The following is an 18,351-nucleotide window of genomic DNA, read 5'->3' as shown; positions in this document are numbered from 1 at the left end:
TATTGCATAATTCTTTAGCACGGGCCAGACTTTCAGGCAAGACAAGTAGTCCAACAGAAGAAAAGAATGGAGGTGTCAACTGGTAATCCAACACAGTTTGAGATAACAAGGTAGCATTATACGAACTACAGTTGCAGCACAAGATCAATACTTGGACGGAAAACTACTTGTACAGCAGTCTACAGTCCAATTTGAGATTTGAGCGAAGAACATTACTTTGGAAGACGTTTTGCAGTTCCCAGCACAAAGCAGGAATAGTCTAACAGAGCTGGGAGGACCACATTCAATAACATTGCGGTATCTTATTGATGTGAATGTAAAGCCATCAGTAACCTAACTGCTTCTGTGTTAACCTGATTGATGATACCTGCTGACAACGGAATGTATGCATCATAGGGTACATGGAACCTAAGTGTCCTCGTTTCCATGGAGCTGAGAGTGATGATTAGGAGGAGAGAATTGTGAAGGGAGTCGGTTGGAGCAGAGGCGAGAGTGGGGGCTGAGAGGTTTCACTGTATCCTGAATAAAGACATCTGGATTTATCTTAACTGGCGCACGTTGTTCTATTTCAACCAAATTGGTTGGATAAGGGGTGAAGCAAAAATGCTGGCCAGAAGACCTTTCATTATACATAATGAACTGAAGAAACCAGCTTTGGACACACTCCAGACTCTACTACACTTCTGATCAGTTCACTTGTTCTCTGAAAAGTTGTTAAAAGAGCACTGTCCAAATATTAAATCACTTTCTATACTAAACATACTAAGATGGCAGCCATAGCACACTTACACTCCAACACATAATCCTCAAATGTATTTATGGGTTTATTCTATAACTGTTTAAAATTACAATCATGTTCCTCTATTGTATTGCACATCACCACAAAGCAAGTTAATAGAAAAATAAATATAAAGGAGGAGAAAATAAACAAGCATTGGAAATGCAATAGGTCTCGCACCATTAGAGTTAGTGTTTTTAGAATTGTTTATGGGTTTTTTTTGTAAATGTTTACCATTTTTGTTTCCTGTAGCCAATGCTAAAGAATTACAAATAAAAAAAGCCATAAACATTTCTAAAAGCTCTAACTGAAATGGTCTGAGACCTATTGCACTGTGTGAGGGTGAGGGGTTGAGGGTGAGTGAGGGTGAGGGGTTGAGGGTGAGTGAGGGTGAGGGTGAGTGAGGGTGAGGGTGAGTGAGGGTGAGTGAGGGGGAGTGAGGGTGAGTGAGGGTGAGTGAGGGGGAGTGAGGGTGAGTGAGGGTGAGTGAGGGTGAGTGAGGGTGAGTGAGGGTGAGTGAGGGTGAGTGGTTGAGGTTGAGGGTGAGGTGTTGAGGGTGAGTGAGGTGTTGAGGGTGAGTGAGGTGTTGAGGGTGAGTGAGGGTGAGTTAGGGTGAGGGGTTGAGGGTGAGTGAGGGTGAGGGGGAGTAGTTGAGGCTGAGTGAGGGTGAGTGAGAGTGAGGGTGAGTGAGGGGTTGAGGGTGAAGGTTTGAGGGTGAGGGTGAGGGGTTGAGGGTGGGTGAGGGTGAGGGGTTGAGGGTGGGTGAGGGGTTGAGGGTGAGTGTGGGTGAGGGTGGGTGAGGGTGAGTGAGAGTGAGGAGTTGAGGGTGAGTGAGGGTGAGGGTGAGTGAGGGTGAGGGTGAGGGGTTGAGGGTGAGTGAGGGTGGGTGAGGGGTTGAGGGTGAGTGAGGGTGAGTGAGGGTGAGGGTGAGGCTGAGGTGTTGAGGGTGAGTGAGGGTGAGTGAGGGTGAGTGAGAGGTTGAGGGTGAAGGGGTGAGGGTGAAGGGTTGAGGGTGAGTGAGGGTGGAGGGTGAGGGGCTGAGGGTGGGGGGGGTGAGGGGGTGAGGGTGGGGGGTGAGGGGGTGAGGGTGGGGGGGTGAGGGGTGAGAGTGAGGGGGTGAGGGTTAGGGGGTGATTGTTAAAAAAAGCCATAAACATTTCTAAAAGCTCTAACTGAAATGGTCTGAGACCTATTGCACTGTGTGAGGGTGAGGAGTTGAGGGTGAGTGAGGGTGAGGGTGGGTGAGGGTGAGGGGTTGAGGGTGAGTGAGGGTGAGTGAGGGTGAGTGAGGGTGAGTGAGGGTGAGTGAGGGTGAGTGAGGGTGAGTGAGGGTGAGTGAGGGTGGGTGAGGGTGGGTGAGGGTGAGTGAGGGTGAGTGAGGGTGAGGTTGAGGGTGAGTGAGGGTGAGTGAGGGTGAGTGAGGGTGAGTGAGGGTGAGTGAGGGTGGGTGAGGGTGGGTGAGGGTGAGTGAGGGTGAGGTTGAGGGTGAGGTTGAGGGTGAGTGAGGGTGAGGGTGAGTGAGGTGTTGAGGGTGAGTGAGGGTGAGTTAGGGTGAGGGTGAGTTAGGGTGAGGGTGAGTTAGGGTGAGGGTGAGTGAGGGTGAGGGTGAGTGAGGGTGAGGGGGAGTAGTTGAGGCTGAGTGAGGGTGAGTGAGAGTGAGGGTGAGTGAGGGGTTGAGGGTGAAGGTTTGAGGGTGAGGGGTTGAGGGTGGGTGAGGGGTTGAGGGTGAGTGAGGGTGAGGGGTTGAGGGTGAGTGAGGGTGAGGGTGGGTGAGGGTGAGTGAGGGTGAGTGAGGGTGAGTGAGGGTGAGTGAGGGTGAGGGGTTGAGGGTGAGTGAGGGTGAGGGTGAGTGAGGGTGAGGCTGAGGTGGTGAGGGTGAGTGAGGGTGAGTGAGAGGTTGAGGGTGAAGGGTTGAGGGTTGAGGGTGAGGGTGAGGGGTTGAGGGTGAGTGAGGGTGGAGGGTGAGGGGGTGAGGGTGGGGGGGTGAGGGGGTGAGGGTGGGGGGGTGAGGGTGGGGGGTGAGGGGGTGAGGGTGTGAGGGTGTGGGGTGAGAGTGAGGGGGTGAGGGTTAGGGGGTGATTGTTAGGGGGTGTGAGCGTTAGGGGGTGTGAGTGTTAGGCGGTGTGCGGGTTAGGGGGGGTGAGTGTGAGTGAGGGGGTGTGAGGCTTCGGGTGTGTGACGTTGCGTGAGTGTGAGTGTGTGTGAGGGTGAGTGAGGGTGTGAGAGGTGTTGTTACGCAGAGGGTGTGTGACGGTGTGTGAGGGTGAGGGTGTGTGAGGGTGAGTGCAAGTCATTGTGAGGTGTTGAGGGTGAGTGAGGGTGAGGGTGAGTGAGGGGTTGAGGGTGAGTGAGGGTGAGGGTGAGTTAGGGTGAGGCGTTGAGGGTGAGTGAGGGTGTGGTGTTGAGGGTGAGTGAGGATGAGTGAGAGTGAGAGAGGGGTTGAGGGTGAGGGGTTTAGGGTGAGTGAGGGTGAGGGTGAGTGAGGGGTTGAGGGTGAGTGAGGGGTTGAGGGTGAGTGAGGGTGAGTGAGGGTGAGGGTGAGGGGTTGAGGGTGAGTGAGGGTGAGGGTGAGTGGGGTTGAGGGTGAGTGAGGGTGAGTGAGGGTGAGGCTGAGGTGTTGAGGGTGAGTGAGGGTGAGTGAGGGTGAGTGAGAGGTTGAGGGTGAAGGGGTGAGGGTGAGGGGTTGAGGGTGAGTGAGGGTGGAGGGTGAGGGGGTGAGGGTGGGGGGGTGAGGGGGTGAGGGTGGGGGGGTGAGGGTGGGGGGGTGAGGGGGTGAGGGTGAGGGGGTGAGGGTGTGAGGGTGTGAGGGTGTGGGGTGAGAGTGAGGGGGTGAGGGTTAGGGGGTGATTGTTAGGGGGTGTGAGCGTTAGGGGGTGTGAGCGTTAGGGGGTGTGAGCGTTAGGGGGTGTGAGCGTTAGGGGGTGTGAGCGTTAGGGGGTGTGAGCGTTAGGGGGTGTGAGGCGGTGTGCGGGTTAGGGGGGGTGAGTGTGAGTGAGGGGGTGTGAGGCTTCGGGTGTGTGACGTTGCGTGAGTGTGAGTGTGTGTGAGGGTGAGTGAGGGTGTGAGAGGTGTTGTTACGCAGAGGGTGTGTGACGGTGTGTGAGGGTGAGGGTGTGTGAGGGTGAGTGTGAGTCATTGTGAGGTGTTGAGGGTGAGTGAGGGTGAGTGAGGGGTTGAGGGTGAGTGAGGGTGAGTGAGGGTGAGTTAGGGTGAGGCGTTGAGGGTGAGTGAGGGTGTGGTGTTGAGGGTGAGTGAGGATGAGTGAGAGAGGGGTTGAGGGTGAGGGGTTTAGGGTGAGTGAGGGTGAGGGTGAGTGAGGGGTTGAGGTTGAGTGAGGGTGAGTGAGGGTGAGGGTGAGGGGTTGAGGGTGAGTGAGGGTGAGGGTGAGTGAGGGTGAGGGGTTGAGGGTGAGTGAGGGTGAGGGTGAGTGAGGGTGAGGCTGAGGTGTTGAGGGTGAGTGAGGGTGAGTGAGGGTGAGTGAGAGGTTGAGGGTGAAGGGTTGAGGGTGAGGGTGAGGGGTTGAGGGTGAGTGAGGGTGGAGGGTGAGGGGGTGAGGGTGGGGGGGTGAGGGGGTGAGGGTGGGGGGTGAGGGGGTGAGGGTGTGAGGGTGTGGGGTGAGAGTGAGGGGGTGAGGGTTAGGGGGTGATTGTTAGGGGGTGTGAGCGTTAGGGGGTGTGAGTGTTAGGGGGTGTGAGCGTTAGGGGGTGTGAGGCGGTGTGCGGGTTAGGGGGTGTGAGGGTGAGTGTGAGTGAGGGGGTGTGAGGCTTCGGGTGTGTGACGTTGCGTGAGTGTGAGTGTGTGTGAGGGTGAGTGAGGGTGTGAGAGGTGTTACGCAGAGGGTGTGTGACGGTGTGTGAGGGTGAGGGTGTGTGAGGGTGAGTGTGAGTCATTGTGAGGTGTTGAGGGTGAGTGAGGGTGAGGGTGAGGGAGGGGTTGAGGGTGAGGGAGGGGTTGAGGGTGAGTGAGGGTGAGGGTGAGTTAGGGTGAGGCGTTGAGGGTGAGTGAGGGTGTGGTGTTGAGGGTGAGTGAGGATGAGTGAGAGTGAGAGAGGGGTTGAGGGTGAGGGGTTTAGGGTGAGTGAGGGTGAGTGAGGGGTTGAGGTTGAGTGAGGGTGAGTGAGGGTGAGGGTGAGGAGTTGAGGTTGAGTGAGGGTGAGGGTGAGTTAGGGTGAGGCGTTGCACTCCTTCCATATCTGTTTTGTGTGAGAGGATATGTGTACCACGGTTGTCAGCACTGTAACTGAGTTGTGTGTGAAGGAAGCTTGCACTTTCCCTACCAGTGCTGTATCTGTTCTTTGAGTACGTCTCCTGCCACCAGAGGTGTCTGCTCTTCGTACTGAGGGTTTTGAGATGCTATCAGTATTGTAAATGATCCCTATGAGGTGCACGTTTTCCCTCAGTCGATAGTGCTGTCAGTATTGTAACTGATCTGTGAGGGATGTTTGTGATCGCTTTTGCACACGCTGCCTTAGCGAAGGTAAATAAAACAATTGTTCACTTTTCAAAAGCTAAAACTATTGGCTCTGTCTGCGTGTGCATTACATACAATAGCCTTTTAAATTGCTTTAATGGCGTTGCTCAAATTGCCTGGGTGCGAAGTGCAGAAACCCAGGAATTCGAGAAGTGCGTCATACATGACATGGAGCCACTAGGGACATATGCAGATATAGGATATGGTTCTAACATTGGAAGCGGGTGCTGTTTTGTGCTTCTATAAATGTTGACCCGGTTCAGCTCTTCGCATCACGTTACAGAACTGGAACACAGAAAGAGCCGAGTCCGAGTTACTGAATATAAAAATAAAGAAACAGGCCGTGGCAATGTGTTTTTCAAGCCCTGGTGCCGGGACAAGCCCAGGCGTGTCCGTGGGTGCGAAGTCTTGTGACGTCTTCAGCGCGGGAATCCCCGAGCGGGGAAGAATGAATGACAGATAAGGAATGCCCGGGGAGATCCAAAACAAACAGGCCCCGTGTACCTTGCATAGCGGACAGAAAATAGCATTTTCGGGATTCTTTCTATTCAAGTTGCAGACAGACGGTCGGTGTTTATGCAGCCAACACCGGGGCAGGCTGGGGGCTGGGAGAGGCAGTAGCTATGGAGGCCCAAAAGAAAGCTGTGGAGTGGAGAGCGGGCGGGCAGAGAGAGTGAGGGGGCGGAGCGGGGGTGTGGGAGGAGTGCGGGAACAGACGGGAGGGGAGGAGAGTAGGAGGAGGAGTAGGGTGGTGTGGGAGGAGTGCGGGAACAGACGGGAGGAGAGTAGGAGGAGGAGTAGGGGAGGCACGGCCTAGCGGCCGTGCAATCAAGAAGTGAGGGGGCGGGAGAGTAGGCAAGGCAGGCGGCTGGGGCCATGTGCACGCGCTTTTAAGCCCAATGCGCATGCGCATTGAGCTTAAAAGTCACGGGCACTGCAAGGAATCGCCACGATTCCTTGCAAGTTGGATAAAGAGTCGATGAGCCCCCATAGTCTCGCTTGCTCGATGCGCATGCGCATCGACAGGCGAGACCTAAAAACACAACTAGGGAACGTTAACTGACACGGGAAAAAATAAAAGTGAATCTCCAGTATCCGAACAAATGCACAATTTAAAGCTCATCCAAAAAAAGCAAGCGTTAAAAATAAAATGTGAAAGGTTTGGGTGCTGTATGAATGAGACAAAATGGCAGAGATAGCATATGTTCGAGCCGTAGGGAAACAATATTGGAATACCATGCTTTAACATTATAGAATCTACACCAAACAATTTTTCTTTGGGTTAGCTTTGCCCCATCACCAATCAGAGGTTTTCAAACTGGATGAACTGCATTCGTAGGACAGAAGCTTTGAATAAAAGGCATACAAAATTAAACCGAATGCAGCGAAAGGTAAACCAAGGAAAGCTAAATGTAACTAACATCCAAGGGAACCGTCATGTGGTGAAGGTTTTATATGAGCAAAGGCACCGCCAATATTGTTAATGTCCAGGCTAAAGATCACCGAATGAGAATCAGAAATGACAGGCTTAATTAAATACAGCACACTAAACAGGAAATGACTGGATTAAGCCAATTTGCGTTTTCTAGTTGGATCAGAATCAGGAGTGCACATGACTGAAATAAGTAACAATGCTAAGACAGTACCAAGTACATGCAGCCTAAGGCCAAGACTATAACGGAGAAAAAAAGGGAACACAAACATTTTTCATGGGATCAATATTAAGCCATACAATCCAGCAGACAAAAAGTGAGCCTGGAAGCAAGCTATCTCATACACCTGCAAAATTCAGCACAGAGCAGTCTCAAGCACACAGTCACAACATCTAGTCCATCCACACCCTTTGGATCACAACCACACAGCTTCTGGACACCTTCCAGAAATCGCAATCTGTGTACTGAATGAGTGTGCTGACCCTCCTGAAGTTATGCAGTCTGCCTCAGTACTTTGGGGGGGGGGGCACTAGTGGGGACCTGGGGTGGGTTGACAGCATCGCCCCTTGCATGCGGGCATGCTTGCGACAACTTGGGATGTGATGCTCATAGTTGCAGTTCCGTTGCCCTGGATTGTGCCCCCTTTGTGTAAAGGCTCCCTAAACACACCATGAATCATCAATTTGTCTGAAAGCCTTGCAAGGGCACTTACTGCATAGTGGTCACTTCTGCATTACAGAAGGTGGATGCTGCCTTAAACAATGATTTTTCATGTCCTGTTATCATACTAAAACAAAATTTTGAATGAAATAATGAGCACCACAACGTAATACTTTGTACATTGTCAAAAAAGCACATACAACACCTTGTAAATTCTTGCCCAACAAATGCAGGTGACCGACATTTATTTGATTACATAATATACTTACTACACATATTGCTATCCCCATTATCTCGTTTCTGATTGAGATGCAACCTGTTCTGCTCCGATTCTTGGCACACGTATATGGTTAATTTTGGCCTTACATTTCTGTAATCATAAACATTAATTATTAGAATATTGATTGAGAAAGAAAATTACATGGAAGGGAAAAACTTGCATATGGAACTAACCTTCCTTTGATGGCATTATAAAGTCGTATTCCATCAGCAGGGCCACAAACTTGAATAAAGTCATCTTTTGACATCTTTAGTAAGTCGGCACCTAAAAAAAGGTAAATGATTTCTATTGCTTCTAGGGGAGTAATGTAGTTAACATTTTTTAAAAGCATCACATTTTCAGCAACGCATATAATCTGCCAAAGATACCTATGGACTACATGGCGTGTGCAAACGTTTACACCCAAAAGTAATTTGTGCTTAGACATTTTTGGTAACCAATGATATTGCCATTTGAGTTCAGAAACAGTTATATGTTACAGTAGTCCAAGAGTAAGTAGGTCGAACCGGTCTGGTCGGCTTTTGAAATGGATGGCTGCCTTGCACATATGCAGCCTAACTGAGACTCATTTATTTTTAATGGAAGCCTCAGTTCTGTGTGGGCCTTTGGCAAAGTTCAAAGCTACCTCCTCAAGGGTGAGACATCAAAATGTTGATGACTATAAATAACCTATCAATGAAGGGGTCGAAGCATTGACTTATTTACCACTATAAAGCCATAAAACAAGAAGTGGGATTTATTGATCTGGAATTTCCATAAAACGGATTACCTGAGTACACATTTCGTTCCTATTAAACTGCCTCAACAGCCACTTATTCTCTCCGTTTAATGGAATGTGTATACATTGCTTGTTTCGTGTGTGTGATACTTTGTGTACATTTTTTTAATTAATTACAAAGAAAAAACTAAGACCATATAGATGGCTATGATAGAAGATGAAAATATTTTACACAGTGCTATTTAACTTCTTAACAAATATAGTTAAATAAGCACACAACAGGAACCAAGGTTAAAAAATACGTTAAGAAAATAAAAGAGCCTCCTAAAATGTAAATGGGCACCGTTATAACTTTTTTGTTACGGATATCCAGAAGTTTAAGTCGGTTGTAGGCTATGTTCAAAAACATAGGGCCCGGTTGTAAGTACGGCAGTCCTGGGACTGACGTACTCATGGCGGTTATCAAACCGCCGCCACCCAGGCAGTCTGGCCGCCATATTACAATGGTGGCAGTAGGACTGCCAGAAGATTAGTGCCAGTATCCAAGATCTCAGAGGTGGTGGTATTTAAAGCAGGCAGGAATCGTGACGGTGCGGACACCGCCAAGAAGATTCCGACCTGCATTTCCAACGAGTATTTCATGGCAGGGGCCTAGTGATGAAATGCTTGAGGAAACTGCAAGGAAATGCCCCCACCCCCAACAGGGCCCCATGGCAAATTTGCCCATGGGGGTGCATGCGGGGGCACATGTGCCCCCTTAAAAGTGCATGGTTGTGCATGCACACTATGGCATGCACAACATTGTGCATTCCATACCATCCACAAATGTGTTGTAGGTGCCACCACAGCGTTGGTATCCTGTTTAGGCTCCCCTTCACCATGGCACTGCCGCACTGCCTGCCCGCCTGTCTGTCCTGCGTTAAACTCTGAATCCGGCGGGAGGGTTTACAACTGGCTTAGCGGTCTTACTAGAACCACTGCGGTCCTTCAAGACCGCCAAACTCTTAATAAGGCCCTTAGTTTCCCAATGGGGCTATTGGTTTGTAGAGAAAAAAATATACCCTTGTGGCTATGTTTGTTCAAAGCAAAAATTTCCAGACAGTTAGTAACAAGTATTTACTTTTGATATCCCTCAGGCCGGGATCAAATCCTTCAACATGGTCCCAGATTTTTGACCTTTTTACAGAGTCCACAGGTTTGACCAGGGTGGGTAATATTCCAAGAACCCTCAAACTGCTTCAGGAGGATGCAAATTAGACGAAACATTAAACATTTAGATGCAACTTCCAGGTTTGAATCAATGTAGTGCTGTGTATCCAAAAGATCTCTGCAGGTTTATATCCAAATTGGTTAATCGGGTCGACTTCTGTAACCCTTTGCCGAGAACTTATTTAAGATAAGGTTGACATTTTAAGTAGCTCTTTATTCGATGGTAAGTTATGTTTATTTAATAAACAGCAACATAACTCAAGAAACAGGGTCGAAGGGTCCGGCGTCAGTTCTTAATAAATCGTACCCATCACTGAAACATCGCATGAAGTACAGTCACAGAAGTAATACCTTTGACCAATCATAGTTTGAAATTAAAGGCATGCAGATTAAATAGTGATGGTAACTGGTGTATGAAAACAGTTTCCAGTTCATATAAGCTCATCGAGTTGAGTGCTAATGAAGCATAAGACAGGGCTTTAACAGGTTTTTAGGGCATTAATTGTCAGAACTGAGCGCCCAGCCGCCCTATATTTGTGCAAATCTTTTCAGGACTTTAGTTAGCATGAAAGATTTAGGCTAGTTTTTCCAGGTGTGTTGCAACACGAACAGTTTTGTATCCAAAATAAACAAAGCCAAATAATCATAATTATCCACGTTTTCACAGACTGTTGCACAAGTTCCCAGTTGATTTTCCTCATCGGCTTTCCTAAGGAAAGAATATTTTTACTATGATATTTACGTACAAGCCGCTTAACTGATTAAATTCAGTGCTGCAAGCTGATTCTGGTGGTTTGTTGAAGTTGGGGAGCACATGGCAAGGTCATTGGTATAAGACAGATGACTGATCAAGCAATTTCCCAATTTTGCAGGCAGAAAGTTGGGTTTATGGATGTAGAAACGTATGTCTGAGACAAACAGAAAAAAGAAGCGAGGCAAGGACACAGCCTTGGAGTCCGTTATCAATTTTGACCTTGGAACAGATAGCCAAATTCCCTGGCAATTTGACTTGTAATGTAAATGTAAATTGATACTTGTATAGCGCACTACTTACCCGCAAGGGTCTCAAGGCGCTTGTACGAATACCACTGTGGAACCCATCCTGGCTTTCCCTGAGAGGCGTCCACTCCTGGGCACCCCCAAGGTGGAGGCCAGGCATCCTTAGCGTTGTGGGGGCCGTTGTGGAGATTAAGCAAGCTATTGCCCAGAGTTGCAGAGTGGGACTCCACGATTGGAATAGGCACCGAGAATTATCAGGTCCGTGGAATTTTGAGCCCAAGACCCACCGAGACGGGGAATTGAACCCTGGGCCAGACCTCTGCATCAGGATCTGCCACTCTAACCATTGAGCCACACTTCTCCACTTGCCACCAGATGATCAAATGAAGTAACATGATCAAATGTAGCAGTACAGTCTACGCCGATTGTCGTAGGTTTAGCCTATAGTAAATTTCTATATATTTTTTCGAATGCGGCAGAATAATCCACAAAGCAAATGGTTTAGAGATATTCCTTGTTGTATAGCCTTGCCAATAAGAAGAATTAATGTCACTAAATTATCCTTTGTTTTGCATCCAGGCCGGAAGTCAGTTTGGTCAATTGCAAAAACATTTTTGCCAGTATGGTAAGGGGGCAGGATGTATTCTGCAAACAGTTTTCCTTCTGTATCCAAAAGCAACCCAGCCAACTTTTGTCTGATGTTCTTCAGACAAAAGGTTGACTGGATTGCTTTTTGCATTGCATACTAAATGTTGCAATCTTCTCTGTAATTTCCATGCCATTGTGAACATACAAAATAATATTAGACGGCTATGAAATGTAAATTGAGAAGTGAGCTTTTTAGTGCCCTTCCCAAGTGAATATAGAATCTGTCACTGGTGAGGCACATGAACACTTCACTTTTTTGTACTACGTTACTAATTTTACAGTACCATTTTCTTGACTGCATTAGATTGGTTATTTCTTTGTACTAAACATCGTTGGACCTGGCTTTTCTGTTTGTTTTTATCAATTGTACCCATGTGCTTTTGTGATTTTCAGAGCTCTTTCGTGGGACATCTGTCTTGGGGTAACGCTAATCTCAAATTACTCTGTACTTGTTTAGTATTTGTCTTGGCTATTACATTATTTACCCTGGTCCCTAAAATTATTAGTTTCCCCATTTTTTCTCGTACTGAATACAGAAAGCAGATTAAAAAGGAGGAACTGAGCATATAAAAGTCAAAACCAGTTCCCATCTCCTGCACCCATCTCAGAAGCCCCAGCACTACTAGGTTACAGTCCAGTGCCAAGATGGAAACTCTTCAGTGGACAGATCTTCTAGATTACTAAATTATGCAACAGCTCAAATCTAAACTCATATCAATACCTGTGAAGATAAAGTTAACTTCTATGCCAGATGGTGAAAGAACATTATGAAAAAAGACACTTACCTGAGAAACTGGAGAAGAGCCGGCAGTACTGTGGGAAGCGATTGCGTTGAAGCCACTGCTGGGCATCCAGGATGCTGGCAGAGGGGAGGAGGTGCTACATGGCAAAAAGAATTAAGAAGTCTTGAAAAACTTTTCACCAGTCTCCTAAAAGAGAAAAGCATGATATTAACATCATCCCGACATACTTACATCACTGCTGGGAAGCGGAGGGTCCACTTGGTGGGTTGGTGAACTGTTTCTAAAAGTGCACGGGAATAACATGGGGAAAAAAAGCAAAAAACGTTAAAAAAATGTTAGTTCTTTTTAATAATTTAAACGGTTTATTATTTTTTTGGGCAAGGCCACTAGGCAGAGGAAAGGCGTATCCCTTGCTTGGGCACCATTTAGTAACCACCCAAATTGTATCCGTTAAGTTGATTTGGCTGGGACAGCGGTCTACAAAATCTAGCACACTCTCAATGTACACTGACCCAGATGACAGTACAGCGCATTCAGCTCAAAAAAGGTATGCATTTAGTATAAAGGCAAGAAACAAACTTCAAAATACTTGATAAACAACATTAAAGTAAAGCTTCTCAAATGTCAGCTTGTGACAAATAACTAGTAAGCAGGAAACTGAAGGGCAGGTTCAATAAAAAAAAAAAACAAGCAATTCTACTAGGGTGACCAACTTACTACATACCCTTGTGGACCATTTTTTTTTTTGGGTGGAAATGATGATGTGGGAAAATCAAGGGAGACACAGGAGGGGCTATCCATACCAGGAGATGGGCTGCAGAGGTCCTGTAATGTGGAATTGTTTTGGGCAGAAAAGTGGCATAAGTGAGAAACCACAAAATGGATGCAACAGTGATCTTGCCAGTCTTAACCCCTTCAGCGCGGCGCGAATTTTCGCGCTGTGCTGAAGGTTCTATTTGGCCAACGGACTCATGACGGAACGGTTCCGTCATAAGCACAGGCCAACCGACGCTCATGACGGAACCGTTCCGTCATGAGCACCAAAGGGGTTAAGCAGATGAAGTAGTTCCATTAACTCAACACAAACCAAGACCACATCACACAATGCATTAGCTTGTTGCATGAAAACCCAGGACTGGAACTACAAGGTCCCATATAGAAGGACCATCAAACTTTCATTGACTATGCAACTATGCAGTTTGCGAATTCGTTTTGCTGTTTCTGTACTCAAACTGCTGGTTCATAAAATTGATGTGTGGAATGTTTAAATACGATGCGGTATTGCAATCCCTATTAAACATCCATACGTGTTGGCTATGCACCAGTTTCTGCATAGTCAAATATTTGACATAAGGATGATAGAAATGTTTGAAACCCCCTCCCCACTGCCATGAAATGGCCACGTTGACAGGCGTGCCGATCGCCGAGAGTTCCCTGGCGCCGATGGTGTCTGCAGCCCACCGCTAATGACCGGAGACCGAGGCCGGCTGAGGAGTGAGGAGAGAACACGGCCATTCGCGGAGGTGGCCGAGGCGGTGAGCGGGAGTGGAGGAAGTTGAGCGACGGCGAGACCTACATGAGATGGTAGGAACCCGGGAGCCAGAGGCATAGCAGGGAGGACGTAAACGAGGAATAAGACAGAAAGAAAACCATCGTGGCAACACTGGAAGCGGCGCGCCTGACTTTAAAATGGCGGCCGCTTGAGACACAAGTAGTCCTTCCTCGCTCTGCAGAAAGTAAACAACCCAGAGGCAAGAAAGGGAAAAAGGACAACTAGGGCCTAAACAGAGAAGAAGGAGCCTATAATTGAGGCCAATCCGAGACATGAAAGGGAAAATGGACTAAATGAAAGATACAGTGAAAAGAGAAAAAGCCCATGCCGATAGCAAGCACCAAAACGGCGGACATTTTTGCAATACACAGTTTTAAAAGCTTCAGAGGACAAGGAAATAACATAGGGAATAGCGAAACATTTGTCGTAACTACAACAGAAGCCTAGCTCCGATAGAAGAAAGCTGAGACCTCATAAGAAATAAAGAGAGGTCTACATTAATTACCTATCCTAGTAAGTCAATACAGATAGAATTTAAAATACACAAAGAGAATACATCCCAACACTGGTGACCCAACATATATCCCACAACTTGGCGCAACATGGATGTAAGACTCCCTGTGGCTTCTGGCATGAACGCCTTGAACTTAAAATATCCATCCAACCTATCCAAAAACGCAACGAAAAAATTCAAACATGATACCCTGAAGAAACACCCTGACACACTGTTCTTGGACCCATACTTTAACATAAACAAAGGAATTATAGTGAACGACCTAATTTTCTTCTCATATAAAACGGCTAAATGGCGAGATGCCCTCACAAATACGCTTAACATAAAGGCTATAAAGAACATCCCGTATGGCACTAAAATAACGACCTCGCCTACAATTAGAGAGGGAGCAGAACTATATATTACCATATACAAAACAGGGATAGTGCTAATTCAAGCAGCTAACAGCGAACTGGATAAATTCGACAAGTTGTTCCCTTCCATAAAAGAGCAGCTTGAGAGACCAAGACACCAACCACATCTGAGCACTCATGAATTCGGCCCCGGAAACACTGTCTCTACCTCCAGAGACACCAATCAGAATGGAGACCACCAGGCACAAGGTCTGGCGATTAACTCGAGGTACAGAAACGAAACTGACCTGACAGTACCGAATGAGGAGGCTGAAGAGACAAGAAGGTCGACTAGTCACGAGAACATCGAACAAGACCTACTCCCTAGGGAGGAGCCGACGCTAACCTCTAATGATGGGACTGTCCAAAACTCTAAGGATTACCGAGGAGGACCAAACCCTCAACAAAACGGGACACTACCAGATATCACATGTGAAAACGTCGATTCCAATACTAGAGACACCAATCTATCAGACGGCCAGAACAACCAAACCGTCAACACTGAAGACTTAACCGTGAATACGTTGGTAACACCAGAGACTGAGAGAGAAAGGATAGCGATGGCCACCAACCTTGGAAACAAAGTGAAGAATCGGGTCCCAAGGAAAGAGCCGGTGCCGCTAATGCCCAACCCCACTGCGCTGGAAGACTGTACCCTAGCTCCAAGCGAATACCCCTATGAGGCTAATGAAACGAGCAGAGTAGATGACATCGACCTACCCTCTCCTCCCTCGAATACGAGACTGGAATTCTACAGATCCTTATCCACAAAAACTCCCCTTTCCAAGAAAAGGTTTATGGGATTGAGACTAGATCAGCGGCAGAGAAGAGCAAACTTCAATGCTCATCCAGCCAGGTTTACCTCACACAAGTACACATCCCGAACACTGAAGGAAATCAAGGAGCTCAAAAATCTCGTAGGTAATCTGGCGCAAAACTCGATGAAAGTCTCGCAGACAATTGGAAAAATATGGGAGATGACGATAAGCACGCACACCAGAGTCTCACATATCCAGAATCTGGTACTTAGACAAAACAGACCCAACAGGACAAAGCCCTTGTCGAATTAAGAAACTCGGGCCTTACTCAGGTCCTATGAACAACCTGACTGTAGTAAGGTAGAGAATATCAAAACAGTAACGATTGACTCTAATAGAACGACCAGAAAGAATGACAGGAAAGCAATTCACCAAAACCTACAACATATTCAGCTTATTGCATCCGAAGCAGGGAACAGAAAACTTGTTAAATCACAGAAACCTCTGAACTGCCTTCTACTTAATTGTCGTTCGGCAACGAAACACGCAGCAGACATAGCTGCCCTCATCATCAATAAGGAAATTGACCTGGCTATCCTCACAGAGACATGGCTCAATGAATCATCATCTCCTACCATGGATCTCTTAGTACCGCCACAATATAACATCATCAGGCTAGACAGACCTAGGAATGTGGGAGGAGGCATTGCTTGCATTCATCGGTCGGAGATCGAGGTCTGCCATTTCCAATCTGACCCCTTAGAATCCTGTGAATACCTTGGTATTAATTTGAGAACACCAAAGAATCAAAGCTGCAAACTGCATGCATTCTACCACCCACCAGGAGAGAACGCAAAGTTCACAGAACAACTGATGGAGATCATAACGACCAACTCTAACTCGGACGCCAATAACATATTCCTGGGTGACTTTAACCTCCATTGGAATGACGGCGGCGACAAATTGGTCAACTCACTCAAAAACTTCCTCAATGAGCTAAACCTGGTTCAAGCTTGCAACCAACCCACTCACTCACAAGGAGCGACCTTAGACTGGATTATCTCAAGAAAGGATGAGACGTCCATCCTGGCTATTGACCCATGTGACTGGTCTGACCATCACATCATAACATTCACGATCCCTACAATGACAAAGGGCAGGACCGTGCAACCACGCAAGCTCCAGAAACTGATCCGAGACACGAAGGAGGCTAACACTGAAATACTGGTTAAAAGGTGTGAGAGAGACCTGAAGCCACCCATCAATAAGCAAAATGTCAATGAGCTGACGGATCACTACATAACCTCAATCGGTAATATCGTCAAGGACACCATGCCCCAAAAAATGAAAAAGGTATCAGAGAAACCAAAAAATCCTTGGTTTAATGAATCATTGAATGAGGATCGGCGCAAACTGAGAATGGCCGAAAGGAGATGGAGACACCATCCCTCCTCCCCTGAGCTGAAAGCACTCAGAAAAACAAGAAGAGAATACAACAAAAAAATAATCAACTCAAAAAAAGAATTTATCAGAGAAGAGTTGGACAGTGCCAAGAACAGACCACGAAAACTCTTTGAGATTTTAAAACAACAGTCAAATAAACTTGCCAAAACGGTTTTAGAGAATACTAAAACTCCCATAAGCTGCGAGGAATTCTCCTCATTCTTCACGAAAAAATCCAAATTGCTTGAAGATGACCTCACAATTGCAGCAGCTAACCTTAAGGCACTGCCTCCATCCATTAACGAGTCCAATTTCTCACCAGAGAGCCTCCAAACTAAAAATAAAGCAAAATGGGTCACATTTGAACTATACGACCAGGAAAAGATAGCAAGAACGCTGGCAGAACTTAGACCGAACAACCACTTTCAAGACCCATTACCAGGAAAGTGTGTAAGAGACATCAGCCACACTCTAGTTCCGATCTGGACCGAGATAATAAACGCCTCACTTGGACAAGGAACCCTCCCTGACTGTCTAAAAACTGGGCAGGTGATGCCCATCCTCAAAAAACCGACAGCTGTTGCTACAGATCCAAACAACTATCGACCAGTGACCAACATCCCGCTACTGGCTAAACTCATTGAGAAATGCGTGCAGAGCCAACTAAGTCAACACATCGCTAAATTCTCGCTACTGGACGATTGCCAATCAGGTTTCAGAACAGGGCACAGCACCGAAACTGCGATCTTACACATTGTTGATGACGCCCTTCAAGCAATGGACCGAAATCAATCTTGCCTACTGATCCTCCTTGACCTATCATCAGCATTTGATACGGTAAAGCACGAAGTGCTTTTGACCAGACTACAAGACAGGATGGGTTTGTCTGGAAACGTGCTGAAATGGTTCAATTCTTTCCTACAGAACAGGACTCAGCGATTCCTGGTTAACCAAGCAATCTCTTCCCCGAGCCCCAACACAATAGGGGTCCCACAAGGCTCTTCGCTGTCCCCAGATTTATTCAACTTATATGTAGAACCTCTCACGGAGATCCTTCAAAAATCACAGGTATCCTATCATATGTATGCGGACGACACGCAATTATACATAAAGATCGCATCCCTTGAGGACATTGACCTAATGAATAAGACACTCAAGAGTACTTTGCGATGGTTAACAATGAACCACCTGAAACTAAACGCCCAGAAAACTGAATTCCTGCTAATCTCAACGACTAGAAACCAATCTGAAGTTATAGAGTGGACTAAATTGGTGACAGCACTAAACTGCACCCCGACCCTAGTTGACTCAGCCAAATCACTAGGAATTACACTAGACAAGAACCTCGACATGAAAAACCATATTAACTCAATGGCCAAGAGCGCCCGCTTCCACCTGAACTATTTAAGAAAATTGAAACCCTTTATCACTGAGGCAGATCTAAAACTGGCTATCCAATCACTAGTCATCTCGAGGATCGAATACGGCTGCACCACATTAGCGGGCCTACCAAAAACGTCCACAGCACCACTGAAAGCCTGCCTCAACGCAGCGGCGAGACTCATTACGGGAACGAAGAAATTCGATCACATATCTCCTCACCTGAAAGCACTAAACTGGCTACCATACGAGGCCAGAATTCAAATGAAGATGGCCTGTATTACGCACAAAGCGGTTCACTACAACACACCTAGATATTTAGCTAAGAAACTTAAGATCTCAGGAGGTAACAGAACAACTAGAAGCGCAAAAGA

General features: G+C 47.1%; 1 protein-coding gene across 1 annotated transcript in view; it reads right to left on the bottom strand.

The window, feature by feature from the left end:
* Positions 1-18,351, bottom strand: part of TFCP2L1 (transcription factor CP2 like 1) — a 126,770-nt gene that overhangs the window by 26,851 nt on the left and 81,568 nt on the right. The window contains exons 9-12 of the mRNA XM_086957102.1: positions 12,170-12,218; positions 11,981-12,074; positions 7,795-7,885; positions 7,611-7,711 (exon numbers count right to left, since the gene is read on the bottom strand). Of these exons, the coding sequence (XP_086813228.1) occupies positions 7,611-7,711; positions 7,795-7,885; positions 11,981-12,074; positions 12,170-12,218 (335 nt within the window). The remainder of the gene's footprint in view (positions 1-7,610; positions 7,712-7,794; positions 7,886-11,980; positions 12,075-12,169; positions 12,219-18,351) is intronic.

The sequence above is a fragment of the Lissotriton vulgaris genome, chromosome 2_1 (assembly GCF_964263255.1).
Source record: "Lissotriton vulgaris chromosome 2_1, aLisVul1.2, whole genome shotgun sequence".
In the NCBI taxonomy this organism is placed as follows: domain Eukaryota; kingdom Metazoa; phylum Chordata; class Amphibia; order Caudata; family Salamandridae; genus Lissotriton; species Lissotriton vulgaris.
Note: the sequence above shows the minus strand (reverse complement) of the source record. Positions and strands in the feature narration are given on the sequence as shown.